At 38.0% G+C, this 13,811-nt stretch overlaps 1 protein-coding gene across 2 annotated transcripts in view; it reads right to left on the bottom strand.

Moving 5' to 3' along the window:
• Positions 1 to 13,811, bottom strand: part of DCP2 (decapping mRNA 2) — a 44,330-nt gene that overhangs the window by 9,289 nt on the left and 21,230 nt on the right. For both annotated transcript variants that reach the window (XM_004042359.5, XM_063706710.1), the window contains 6 exons: positions 10,356 to 10,508; positions 10,123 to 10,235; positions 9,918 to 10,025; positions 7,487 to 7,622; positions 3,558 to 3,662; positions 904 to 955 (listed from right to left, as the gene is read on the bottom strand). In XM_004042359.5, coding sequence (XP_004042407.2) covers positions 904 to 955; positions 3,558 to 3,662; positions 7,487 to 7,622; positions 9,918 to 10,025; positions 10,123 to 10,235; positions 10,356 to 10,508 — 667 coding nt within the window. The remainder of the gene's footprint in view (positions 1 to 903; positions 956 to 3,557; positions 3,663 to 7,486; positions 7,623 to 9,917; positions 10,026 to 10,122; positions 10,236 to 10,355; positions 10,509 to 13,811) is intronic.

Below are 13,811 nucleotides of genomic sequence, written 5' to 3'. Positions count from 1 at the left end.
TCAAACTAAATTCTAATGATAGTTCCTTTCTTCATAGTTAACAGTAACTTTCCATAATAGGGTTAAGGCATCTCTTTCAAAATAGCATTATCTTGCTTAAATCACAGACAGTATTACAGAAAAAGAATATGATAATGCTTTTCATTTCTTAGGCTTTTCTATATGAAAGCCTTAAATTTAGACGGTGAATAAATGAGTATCTATTGCACAGGAAATTTCATACAATTCAAAATAGCACCTAAGAAAAAAGTCTACTGCACTTCCAAGTGTCATCTACTAAATCAGTATTTAACAAAGAGCTTTCTACATTCACCAGGATTACTTTCCAAATCAGACAACACACCTAGTTTTCATAACCGAGGAAGGAGAAATTGCAAGTATCTTTAATAAAACTCATACTTAGTATCACCTTAAAAAGTTGAACATTGCCTCCAAAAGAGGGAAAAATGTTCCTTTTAATTGGAAAAAAGGCATACAAATTTACTAACGTGTGTATGGGAAGAACCACAGTGATTACCTCCCAAAAATGTTCCCCTTCTAAAGTCAGTGCACCTCTTATATAGATCTGAGAATGAGGTTTCCTAGCCTTTACAACACTGGATTCTTTCTACTCTCCCCAAATCCTTATGCAACTATTTACGTATTTAAAATATTCATGCATAGCACTAAGGCTTAACATTCATAAAAGAAACGGCATAGTCTGAAGGCAAGTAATTTTATCTAAATGAATTTGTTTCAGCCAGTTTCTTAGAGAACTCTATATACATGAACTCTTTCTACAGAACATATGCAACTCTTCCTGCTCATCTATCACAGATCACATACTCCCACTAAAATCAAAGTTAGGTAAACCAAACCAAATCCCACAAGGCAGAGATTATAAAAAGATAGGAAATGACTTGCCTGTTTCAAAATTATCCTGAAGTTTCCGTGGATGAAGTTTCTTTTCACACTTCTATTTAAAAAAACACACACACACACACACATACAACACAGTCACCAGTTACTTCACTTATTAAAAATCAAAAGATGTATTATCAAATTTCTCAGGAAGAAAAACTGAACCAGGAATATAATCATCATCCCATTCTCTCACCAATATTTTTGTATTCTGTATTTACCTTTCACACCTAAAATTTTTTTTAGTTCTTGATTACATACATACACATTATAAAGACATCAAAAAAATAGACAAGTATTGGCTAGGTGTGGTAGCTCACGCCTGTAATCCTAGCACTTTGAGAGGCTGAAGCAAACGGATCACTTGAGGCCAAGAATCTGAGACCAGCAAAATCACCTCCCAACATACTTTATTTCTAAAACATAAAAATCGGCCAGGGCTAATTAATTTAGCTGAGGTGGCCAGGGACAGTGGCTCACAGCTGTAATTCAAGCACTTTGGGAAGCCAAAGCATGAGGATCACTTGAGCCCAGCGGTTCAAGACCAGTCTGGGTAACATGGTGAGACCTATTTCTACCAAAAAAAAAAAAAAATACAAGAATTAGTAGGGTGTGGTGCCACGCACCTATAGTCCCAGCTACTCTGGAGGCTGAGATGGGAGGACTGCTTGAACCAAGGAGGTGGAGGTTGCAGTGAGCCAAGATCACACCACTACATTTCAGCCTGGGTGACAGAGCGAGACCCGGTCTCAAAAAAAAAAAAAAAAAGGAAAAAAAAGATTATTCATTACATTTCTCAACCCAGAGCTAATTAGTATTATATTTTTCTAGCTGATTTCCTATGAAGATGTGTGTTAACATCTTTTCATAAAATTGCAAACTTTAAATGGAATTATATGTACTAGTGTCTGATAGTTTTTAAAAATAGAATATATTGTGAAGAAATTCCTTTTTCAATAAACGTACATTGTCATTTTTAGCAACTTCATGGTAACCCACTGCACAGATCTACGATACTGTATTTAATATCATCTTCTTCAATATTTGTTTTCCATGTTTTCATCATAAAGGGGGTGAACATTCTTTAGATTCCTCTTCTAGGGAAAAGGTGAACACTTTTTTAGGGTTTTGATATAGCAAACTCCTCTCTAGAAGGTTGTACCAATTAGTAATTTTTATGTGTTACCAATACACTCAATACACAACTGGGTTACTTCTTTTCATCTTTGCCAATCTGATCGGAGAAATGTATCCCATTTCAATTTACATTCTTTGACCACATACACAGTTTAACACTTTTATATGTTTATCAGTCCCTTTTATTTCTTCTCTTAAAAACTGCTCATATACTTGCTCTCTGTCATTAACTTTCATCTTAAACAACTTTTAAAAATCTATTCAAAGTTCTTCTAGACAAATTTGAGAGTAGTTTGTGAAGTTCTCCCAAAATATCTACAAAGAATTTTATTGGTATAATATTAAATGTACACATTAATTTGAGGACAATTAACACTTGTACAATATTATCAATAAGTTATCTGTCGGCCGGGAGCGGTGGCTCACGCCTGTAATCCCAGCACTTTGGGAGGCAGAGGCAGGTGGATCACGAGGTCTGGAGATCGAGACCATCCTGGCCGACATGGTGAAACCCTGTCTGTACTAAAATACAAAAAAAAATTAGCCAGGGGTGGTGGCGCACACCTCTAGTCCCAGCTACTCAGGAGGCTGAGACAGGGGAATCACTTGAACCCGGGAGGTGGAGGTTGCAGTGAGCCGAGATCGTGCCACTGCAATCCAGCCTGGTGACAGAGTGAGAATCCATCTCAAAAAAAAAAAAAAAGTTATCTGCCTAGTTTTTGTTAAAAACAGCTGTTGAATTTTATTAAAAGCCTTTTAATCATCTACTAAGATTGTCTTCTCTGTTCTTGTCACCACTTTTATCAGACAGAAGAGAAATAATAAAGGTAAAGTAGTCAAATGAGTCATTAGAACCCAAATTAAGTAAATACCCAGGGAATTCAGGTAAAATATTTTTGCTAAAAATCTGAAATTACTATTATTACTCACCAATAAATGAAAAACAGGTGAAGCTACAATAAGAAAACCTAATATACAAATATCAGAACTTACAGAAAAGATAACGCAGGAGACTGTTAGTTATGAATTAACTTTTGGAGGACTGACTAAACAAAAGAATGAAAGAAAATTGCTTTATTCAGTTATTTGTCATCAAGCAAAATCTAATGACAATAGCACTGGCTGTGTTTTTTTTATTTTCTAAACTCTATCAACTTGAAGAAAAAAATAGTTAAATCCCCCCAAACTTTTACCCTCACTGAAATAATAGAGTATTTAGAAAAACACGGAGCAATAGCCAAATAATTGCTCTAGAGAACAGGTTTGAGTACACATTGATATTAAAATTAACAGCCACATAAAAAATTAGATGTACAATTGAATCAACATTATACGTTTGTAATTAAGAGCAGCCAGAGATTTTTAGTGTGAATAGTGCACAATTCAGCTACACAAAAATCCTACTTGTATATCAATTAAAATAAGAACAAAACAAGTAACATTCCTGTGCTTTGGCAATGCCCTTGTTTCACTCTTCAAAGGATGAACTGCCTACTTAGTGTGACAGCTATAACTCTTACCATCAAAGAATTCTGCTGCTTTGCTGGCTGAAGCCCATTTGTTCTTTTCTTTTGATTAGGTGAATCTTGATACTGTTTTCTGCCATTTCCCCTCATACTTGGATTCTGTTTTCCCAAAAAGAAATAAAATATGAATCTATAGTATAATGTAATAGCACAAAAAAATACCCCATGAATATGTTTAGCTGGTTGAATCAAGTTTTTAGCAAAGCTTCTCCTACCCAAATTTTCATTAATCACCCTATCAATGTATTTTCTTATAGAAGTCAGTGCTTCCCAAAGCAAGAGTTCTCTAAAGGTATGAAATAGCCAATACACTTGCCCCTAGAAATCTTTCCACACCTCGGCCAGGCGCAGTGGCTCATGCCTGTAATCCCAGCATTTTGGGAGGCTGAGGCGGGCGGATCACGAGGTCGAGATGAGACCATCCTGGCTAACACAGCAAAACCCCGTCTCTACTAAAAATACAAAAACTTATCCGGGCGTGGTGGCACACACCTGTAGTCCCAGCTACTCAGGAGGCAGAGGCAGAAGAATCACCCAAACCCAGGAGGCGGAGGTTGCAGTCAGCCGAGATGGCACCACTGCACTACAGCCTGGGCAACAGAGGGAGACTCTATCTCTTTTTCAAAAAGAAATCTTTCCACACCTCTTGCCTTATCCCATGTCTGCTTATAGATCTCGTTTCTAATGCATAAATGGAACCTCTCTGTAAAGGAATGCCGAGGGACATTGGCTACAGTTCTTAAAGCAGAAAATGGTTAGATGTAGTAATCAATTGTTACCCTAGAAATCTGCTTTAAATTATTAATAAGCAGTATTAATTTTTACAAAGTTTTTACTATATTTTTACAAAATAACAAAGATTACTATTATTTTTTTTTAAATGGAGTCTCACTTTGTTGCCCAGGCTGGAGCGCAGTGCTTGGCTCTCTGCAACCTCCACCTCCCAAGTTCAAGCGATTCTCCTACCTCAGCCTCCCAAGCAGCTGGGATTACAAGCACATGCCACCATGCCCGGCTAATTTTTCTATTTTTAATAGGGACGGTGAAGGTTTTCACCCTGTTGGCCAAGCTGGTTTCAAACTCCTGACCTCAAGCGATCCACCCACCTTGGCCTCCCAAAGAGCTAGAATTACAGGTGTGAGCCAACGTTCCCGGCTAAGATTTATGTTTTAAAATGTGGGCCATTATTCCTAAACTTAGACATGCAATAGTTTAAATCTTGCTATTAAATTGCTTTAAGATAATTTTCCTACCAAAAAATTCTTAAGTTTAAATTAAAACAAACATTTTAAACATTAATTTGTCATTTGAGATATTGAAAAGATAGCTATTTGAGGACTGGCTAAAATAGAATAAATAGGAGGAACTTCTAAAATATATATATATAAAATAAGAATGTTAATTTACATTCCAACCTATAGGGAAAAATAACCAGTTGCTAAAATAGCTGGAAAACAATAACCTAAGTAAGTGATGTGAAGGAAGTATGGCTTTGAATGACTCATGTTACTACACACTTTTAATTTAGTTTCATTCCACTCTTCCCAGCATGTTTTTAAATTGTGGTACAAAATACATACAATTTACATCAACCACTCGTGAATGTATAATTCAGTGGTATTTAGTATAGTCAGCACTACCCACTTCCCCAACTTTTATCATCCCAAACAAAAACTTTGCAACCAATAACCGGTAACTCCCTATTCTCCCCTCCCTCTAGCCTTGGTAATCTCTACTTTGTGTCTCTATGAATTTGCCTATTTAGGAATGGAATAACATTAATACGATATTTATCCTCTTGTGTCTGGCTTATTTCACTTAGCATAATGTCCTCGAGGTTCACCCATATTGTAGCATGCTTCAGAATTTTTTTTTTTTTTTGGAGATAGGGTCTCACTCCCGTTGCCCAGGCTGGAGTGCAATGGCGCCACCACAGCCTTGACTTCCCAGGCTCAAGTGATTTTCCCACCTCAGCCTCCTGAGCAGCTGGAACTACAGGTGTGCACCACCATGCCTGGCTCATTTTTTATATTTTTAGTAGTAAAGACATGCTGCCCAGGTGGGTCTCCAACTACTGGGCTCAAGTAATCCGCCTGCCTCAGCCTACCAAAGAGTTGGGATTACAGGTATGAGCCCCCATGCCTGGGCAGAATTTCATTTCTTAATTTCATTCCTTTACAGCTGAATGATATTCCATTATGTGTATACACCACATTGTTTATCCATTCATCTGTTGACAGGCATATGAGTTGTTTCCACCTTTTGGCTATTGTGAATAATGCTGCTATGAACATTGGTATACAAGTTATCTGTTTAAGTTCCTGCTTTCAATTCTTTTGGATATTACCTAGGAATGGAATTGCTGAGTCACACGGTAACTCTGTGCTTAACTGTTTGAGAAATTGCCAAACTCTTTTCCACAGCAGTTGCACCATTTTACACTCCCATCAGCAATGCACAAGGTCTCCAATTTCTCCACATCCTCACCAATACTTGTTTTCTGTTTGTTTTTTATTATAGCCATCCTAATGGGTAAGAAGTGATATCTCACTGTGGAGATACCACTAATTATTAACAATGTTCCCTAATGATTAATAATGTTGAGCCATTTGCATATCTTCTTTGGAGAACTGTCTATTCAAGTCATTTGTCTAGTTTTAAATCAGGTTGTTTTGTTGTTGTTGAGTTCTAAGAATTCTTTACATATTCTGGATATTAACCCCTTATATATATAATTTGCAAATATTTTCTCCTATTTTGTGGGCTACTTTTTCACTATTTTGAAAATGTCTTCTGAAGTACAAAAGTTTAATTTCGACAAGCCCAGTATACACACACACACACACACACGCACACACACACGCACACTTTTTTTTTTGAGACAGAGTTTTGTTCTTATCGCCCAGGCTGGAGTGCAATGGCGCGATCTTGGCTCACTGCAGCCTCTGCTTCCCGAGTTCAAGCAATTCTCCTGCCTCGGGCTCTAGAGTAGCTGGGATTACAAGAGCCCGCCACCACGCCCGGCTAATTTTTTGTATTTTTAGTAAAGACGGGGTTTCACCATGTCGGTCAGGCTGATCTCGAACTCCTGACCTTAGGTGATTCACCCACCTCGCCTCCCAAAGTGCTGGGATTACAGCCATGAGACACCACGCCCGGCCAAGCCCAGTATATTTTTAAAATTAAAAAAAAAAAAAAAGTAACATTGAAACCTGAAATTAAAAAGATAACATCAAGTATTAGTAAAGATGTGCAACGATTAGAACTCTCATGTATTTTGCTGAGGATATAAATAACGAGTAAATTAGCAAATAGATACTCAATAACACAAGCATATCCAGTGATCCAACAGTTCTACTTTTCTTTCCTTTTAGTTACACAGAACTGTGTATATTCATCAAAAGACAGGTATAGGAATGTTCACAGTAGCACAGTTAAAGCCCCAAACTGGAAACAACCAAAATGTGCATTAACAGTGTCATGAATAAATAAATTGTGGTGCTTAGAACATGTGGAAAAAGGAAAACAAGTATTAATAGCAGTGTAATTATACACTCGAATACAACAATGAAAATCGAAGTTTACAATACGCTGTTGCTTTTTCTTCCTGAACAAAAGCCAATAGACCCCACTTATGTTAATTTGGAAAATATTTTCCTTATGACTTATTTTTAAATGAACGTTTCATTGGCAGCATATACACAAAAGTCAGATGCTAATTCTTATTATTAACTGGATTTACACCATAACTGTAAACATTAAGAAGCCTCAGCCCTGCTTCAAATCGTAAGTAAGGAACATACAGGCTTTGATCAGTAACTCAGAGCTCTCTGTAACTATTAAGATGTAATTCTTCAATTGAGAATAATTTCAAAGCCAAATGATCTAAATTTCTGAAAAGACTGTAATTGTGTATCACTCACCTTTCCTTTTAAAAGGTCAGACATTTCAGAATGATTATTATATGGCTTTTGCTGCAGTGGTTGCCTGTGCTTTACCCACTGGTCACCAGGAGAACCGTCAGGAAATAACTGCTGACTGTGGCGGAATTTGGTTCGACTATACCAAGATTTAAAAAATAATCAAATCAGAAAATGTTCACTTATAGTTCTTTTAACACCTTAATAGTTAAATTTATAGACTACATATTTTCTTATTTACTGTCTATCTTCCCCACTGGAACGTAAGTTCTATGAGAGCAGAGATTTTAATCTGCACTGCTTTATCCTCATCACCCAGATAAGTGCCTGGTATTCAATAAATATTTCTTGAATGAATTAATACACTACTATTTTTTTTCATCCTAGACTTAAAAAAATTATCCAGGCCATCTCCTCCCTATAAGTGATTATAGTGTACTCTTAAAAAATATGCAGAATATAAATCTAAATTTAGATGAAACAAATGAATGTACATTTTCCTGTTTTTTTAGACTGCGTTTCCCTCTGTCATCCAGGCTGGAGTGCAGTGGCAGGATCACAGCTCACCATGGCCTCAACCTCTCAGGCTCAAGCCATCCTCTCACCTCAGCCTCCCAAGTTGCTGAGACTACAGGCACACACCACCATGCCCTGCTAATTTTTTGACCCTGCACAAGTCAGTTACAGACCACAACCTAGCTGAAAGATGATCTAAGAAAGTAAGCTACCCTCTAAAGTATAAAATTAAAGGGCACAAGATAATGAATGAGCAAATTAAGTAAAGATCCAGTCTCGAATTCTTCTGCAAAAGAATCTAGTAAAATGTTGTACTAATGCAGGCTAAGCGCAGTAGCTCACACCTATACTCCCAGCACTTTGGGAGGCCAAGGAGGGTAGATCACTCAAGGTCAGGAATTCGAGACCAGCTTTTGACTAATATTACAATAACAGATTCTGAAAGACATCAGGGCATTTAGTTTAAGCTCCTGTCCTCAGAATATCCATCTAAAATGGAATGCTACCGATTTAAGAAATGCTTACTATAGAGGTGGTTTACTCCTATTTAATTTCTGAAGCTCTGTCATAAAAGCAAATCCAAATTACAGAAAATGTAAAAATCAACTCTCTCTGAATCTAACATAGGCAACTTTCTAACAAGGTGATTATGCTTAGCATATATATATATATGTATAAAAATACAAGCTTATTTAACAAAGTTACTTTCCCAGCCTACTCTGTAACTGACTTGGATGCAATTAAGTTGTAAGCCAGAGGCCAGGCATGGTGGCTCACGCCCATAATCTCAAAACTTTGGGAAGCTGAGGCAGGAGGATCACTGGAGCCCAAAAGTTCAACAGCAGCCTGGGCACCATAGGGAGAGCCCCATCTCTACAAAAAATAAGAAAAAATTAGCCAGGCTTAGTGGCATCTGCCTGTGTTCCCAGTGACTCAGGAGACTAAGTGGGACGATTACTTGAGTCCAGGAGGTCAAGGCTGCGGTGAGCTGTGATCATGCCACTGTACTCCAGCCTGGGCAACAGAGAGAGACCCTGCCTCAAAAACAAAAAACAAACAAAAAGTTCCAAGCAAGAAAATGTTCTTCACGGTTTATGTCCAGGTAGTAGTCACTCTTGATAATACACTATCTCTGACACAATTTTTTTTTTTTTTTTTTTTTTTTTTTTGAGACCGAGTCTCACTCCGTCACCCAGGCTGGAGTACAGTGGCATGATCTTGGCCCACTGAAACCTCCGCCTCCCAGGTTTAAGCCATTCTCCTGCCTCAGCCTCCCAAGAAGCTGGGATTACAGGTGGCTGCCACCACGCCCAGCTTATTTTTGTACTTTTAGTAGAGATGGGGTTTCACCATGCTGACCAGGCTGGTCTTGAACTCATGATCTCAGGTGATCCACCTGCCTCGGCCTCCCAAAGTGCTGGGATTACAGGCGTGAGCCACTGTCCCCTGCTGGGAAATTTTTTAAAAAGCCCAAGTCTTCACTATTCTATCTCCAATTTAACAAACTATATTAGCATCCTTCCTCTCCCCTACAAGAAAACAAACCTCAACATATCCTCCATCCAAACGTCTTTAGAAACTCAATTATCTTGAAAGTAGGATATGACAACAGAGAAGTAACACTAAGAACACACGACACAAGATTTTTTTTTCTTTTCCTAGTGTTCTATCTAAAAACTTGGTATCCTCTTGAGTATACTACTTTAAAAGGTGCCTGAAGCTCCTTTCCAACTCCAATTAACCTTTTTCATCTCATCAGAAACCCTTTAAAAAAATCTTCTATTATCTGTGAGACCAATAACAAAGAGTATCTATAAAAAGAAATCTTACACCCTCTGCAAATTTTAGAAGCAAAATACTATTATTCTACTTTTAAAAACTATCAGAAAATCAGGATTCCATGAATATATTTCTTTACCTCAATTTTTCCACAGTGGGTTTAGCCGGCGTGCTACCAGTTGAGGAAAATCCATTGTCACTGTCTGAGGAATCACCAAATCTTCGAGAAAGCCAGTCCCTTAATGGTCTGCAGAAACATTAAGAATTCACTTTCAAAATATGGCTACAGACAGAAGATGACTATCCCAATCATGAAAGTTACATTTCAAGAAATATGAACACACCTGATAAAGGGAATGGCCATAAAAAATTTATTAGGTGCCAAACCAAGTTTGGATTTGGGGGTCATATCATTTCTATGACAAGGCAATTTCTCAATAGAGAACCACTCAATGTTCTGAAACACAGAAGAAAATAATTCATTTAGTTAATTTTTATCAAGGAGCTTATAAAAGGATTTCCCTACTTATTCATTTGGGATACTGTCCAGTAACCTGAAAATACTCTTGTTACATACCCGAATTTCTCTTCTAGTTTTTGGGTTAAATTTTGTGTCTTTTGGAATTCCTGGAATGATGTACAAACGAGCAAGCTGGTCATTGATTCGAAGTTCAATGTAATCATCCTTACAAATATAGTCTTTGATATCAAAACCAGTTTCTTCAAAGACCTGGAAACAACAAATTTGGATGAAATTTTCATTTTAGTTCTTAGGCCTCTAGTTCATTAAAATTTATTCCCAAGACAAAAACTCAGAAAAAGGGGACATGACTTGTATTTACTATTTCTAGAAATGACAGGCTGGTACAGAAATGCATATGAGATGTAAAAAAAAGTTCTTGTGTCCTATTGTTTCTAATACTGTATCCACAGGTGGTATGGTATATACAGAACCAGTCCACTGTAGACCTGATTGCTGACATTCAAACACACCCAAACTACATATCTTTCCCAGAATAAAATTCTGAAGGCTAGTGATAGAGGTTTCAAGATTTCCCACTCTCCAAATCTTAACATTTATATACAGAAGGTAAGGTAATTAAATCATCAATGATGTGGAATTGACTCATGCAAGCTGTCTGAGCATTCCAATCAGAGTAAAAGTCCAGATGCTTTGGTTTTCCTTTCCTTCGAAACTAAGGTCTAATCTACTGCTTGAGATAGAGCTTAATAATGTTTTTGATTAATAAATTAATCTCGATGGCTTGATTTATAATTTTAACAATTAAGGCTGGTTTACTTAAAAGTTTACCTATCAGTATGTGCAACTGTCTTCAAAGACACCATTAAGAGAGTCAAAAGATAAACCAGAAGAGACAATACATTCATATCAAGAATATATTAAAAACTCAGGTAGGGGTGTGTGTGTGTGTGTGTGTGTGTGCACGTGCGTGCGTGTGTGTGTGTGTGTATTAGACAAGTAATTGCACTTCAAAAAAATAGGACTGGGCACAGTGGCTCACACCTGCAATCTCAGTACTTTGGGAGGCCAAAGAGGGAGGATCACTTGAGCCCGGGTGTTCGAGACCATTCTAGGCAACAGTGAGACTCCATCTATACAAAAAAATGTAGATAAAAATTAGCCTGGCATGGTGGTACACCCCTGTTTTTCTTCTTCTTCTTCTTCTTTTTTTTTTTTTTTGAGATGGAGTTTCGCTCTTGTTGCCCGGGCTGGAGTGCAATGGTGGGCTCTTGGCTCAGTGCAACCTCTGCCTCCCAGTTTCAAGCAATTCTCCTGCCTCAGCCTCCTGAGCAGCTGGGATTACAGCTGCCTGTCACCATGCCCAGCTAATTTTTGTATTTTTAGTAGAGACGGGGTTTCACCATGTTGGCCAGGCTGGTCTCGAACTCCTGACCTCAGGTGATCCACCCGCCTTGGCCTCCCAAAGTGCTAGGATTATAGGTATGAGCCACCACGCCCAGCCGCACGCCTGTTTTTCTAGTTACTCAGTAGGCTGGGATGAGAGGATCACTTGATCCAAGGAGTTCCAGGCTACAGTGAACCGTGATCACCATCCCACTGCACTCCAGTCTAGATGACAGAGCAAGACCCTGTCTTAAAAAAAAAAACAGGCTGGGTGCGGTGGCTCACGCCTGTAATCCCAGCACTAAGGGGAGGCCAAGGCAGGCTAATCACCAGGTCAGGAGTTAGAGACCAGCCTGACCAACATGGAGAAACTCCGTCACTACTAAAAATACAAAATTAGCCAGGCGAGGTGGCGCATGCCTGTAATCCCAGCTACTCGGGAGGCTGAGACAGGAGAATCACTTGAACCCCAGGAAATGGAGGATGCAGTGAGCCGAGATCATGCTATTGCACTCCAGCCTGGGCAACAAGAGCGAAACTCTATCTCAAAAAAAAACAACAGAAAAAGGTTTAAAAAGTAATTTTTATATGTTTCTTAATTCTAGTTTTATAGTGATTTTCTTTAGCTCTGCTCTTTGAATAATGCCTCAAAAATCAGAAATAAGTATACACAGCTAGTCATGTGAATCTGCATAATTGGAAATTATGCTAAAAGTAAATTGTATAATCTAAATTCCTCGTGGGCAGAGCCTGTTATCTTTGTTACCAACAGTATCTAACTAGATGCTTAATAAAAGAAAGTACTGAAGAAAAAGTAAGGAACAGTTTCAGATTAAAGGAGACTGAAGAGACATGTCAATTAAATGCAAATGCAGCAATTAAGCATGGATTGGATCCTGGTAGGCAAATGGGTGGGAACTGCTGAATCATAATGGGCAATTAGTGAATGTGAATATGAACTGTCCATCAGATAACAAACAGCACCATATCAATGTTACATTCCTGAATTTGAGAATTTCACTGTGATTGCCCTAAAAGAACTCCTCATTCTTAAAACATACATGCAGAAGCAATTAAGGACAAAGGTGCATTACGTTTGCAATTTACTCTTAAATAATTCAGCAATAATAAAAAACTCTGCACACACATTTATCAAAAGTAATACAGCAACTATGGTGTAACATTAACTAAAGTCTATTCTTTGAATTAATCTATTCTTCTCTACATATGACACTACCTCATCCTCAATGTAATTTTGATGGGGTCACGTAGCTATGTTTAGTTCTTAGTGCTTTCACTCAACTATGTACTTTGTGCTTAGTAAATGACAGGCACTGTTCTAGGCAGTGAATTTAGTAATGAATAACACAAGCAGCACCCTTTAAGGAGTTCAGTCTACAACAGAAAAAATTTTAATATGATATAAGTATTATGAGGTAGGAGGAGGGTGCCTAACTCAGCCTTTAGTAGACATCTTTGAGAGTTGGGGGATGGTCATCTTTGGTTATGGACAGCAGCCTATTCTGCTGGATAAACTGGAGCTAAGACTTAAAAGATAAATAGGAGTTTGCCAAACCAACAAGGAGAAAAAAGGCCTTCTGTTTAGATAGCCAGGAATGGCTACAGCTTAAGAATTACATGGGAGGAAGTAGTACAATATGAGGCAAAACAGCAAGGACCACCAGCACTAAAAGAGGTAGATTCAAACAGTCCAATCAATTCTAAAAGTGATAAAACAGATTTGCCTGTAAAATTAGGCAAGTATTCTCATAAAATATTTGCCAGGAAAAAGTTATAATAGTTGAAATATATAAACAGACACCAAAGACAAAAATTTTTATACCACACCTCCTGTGAATCAAATCTATTGCTGTATTATAATATAGCGTTTAATTCTCCTAGCAAAAGGAGTATCAACTTCTCAAATGTTAGCAGATAAAAATCCGCAAATAAAATTTTTTTTAAAGTGTTACCCAAAGGGCCAGGCGCGGTGGCTCACACCTGTAATCCCAGCACTTTGGGAGGCCAAGGCTGGTGGATCACGAGGTCAGGAGTTGAAGACCAGCCTGGCCAACATGGTGAAACCCCATCTCTACTAAAAATACAAAAATTAGCCAAACATGGTGGCGTACGCCTGTAATCCCAGGTACTCGGGAGGCTGAGACA

Source organism: Gorilla gorilla, chromosome 4 (genome assembly GCF_029281585.2).
Source record: "Gorilla gorilla gorilla isolate KB3781 chromosome 4, NHGRI_mGorGor1-v2.1_pri, whole genome shotgun sequence".
Lineage (NCBI taxonomy): Eukaryota > Metazoa > Chordata > Mammalia > Primates > Hominidae > Gorilla > Gorilla gorilla.
This window is presented reverse-complemented; position numbering and strand designations above follow the sequence as displayed.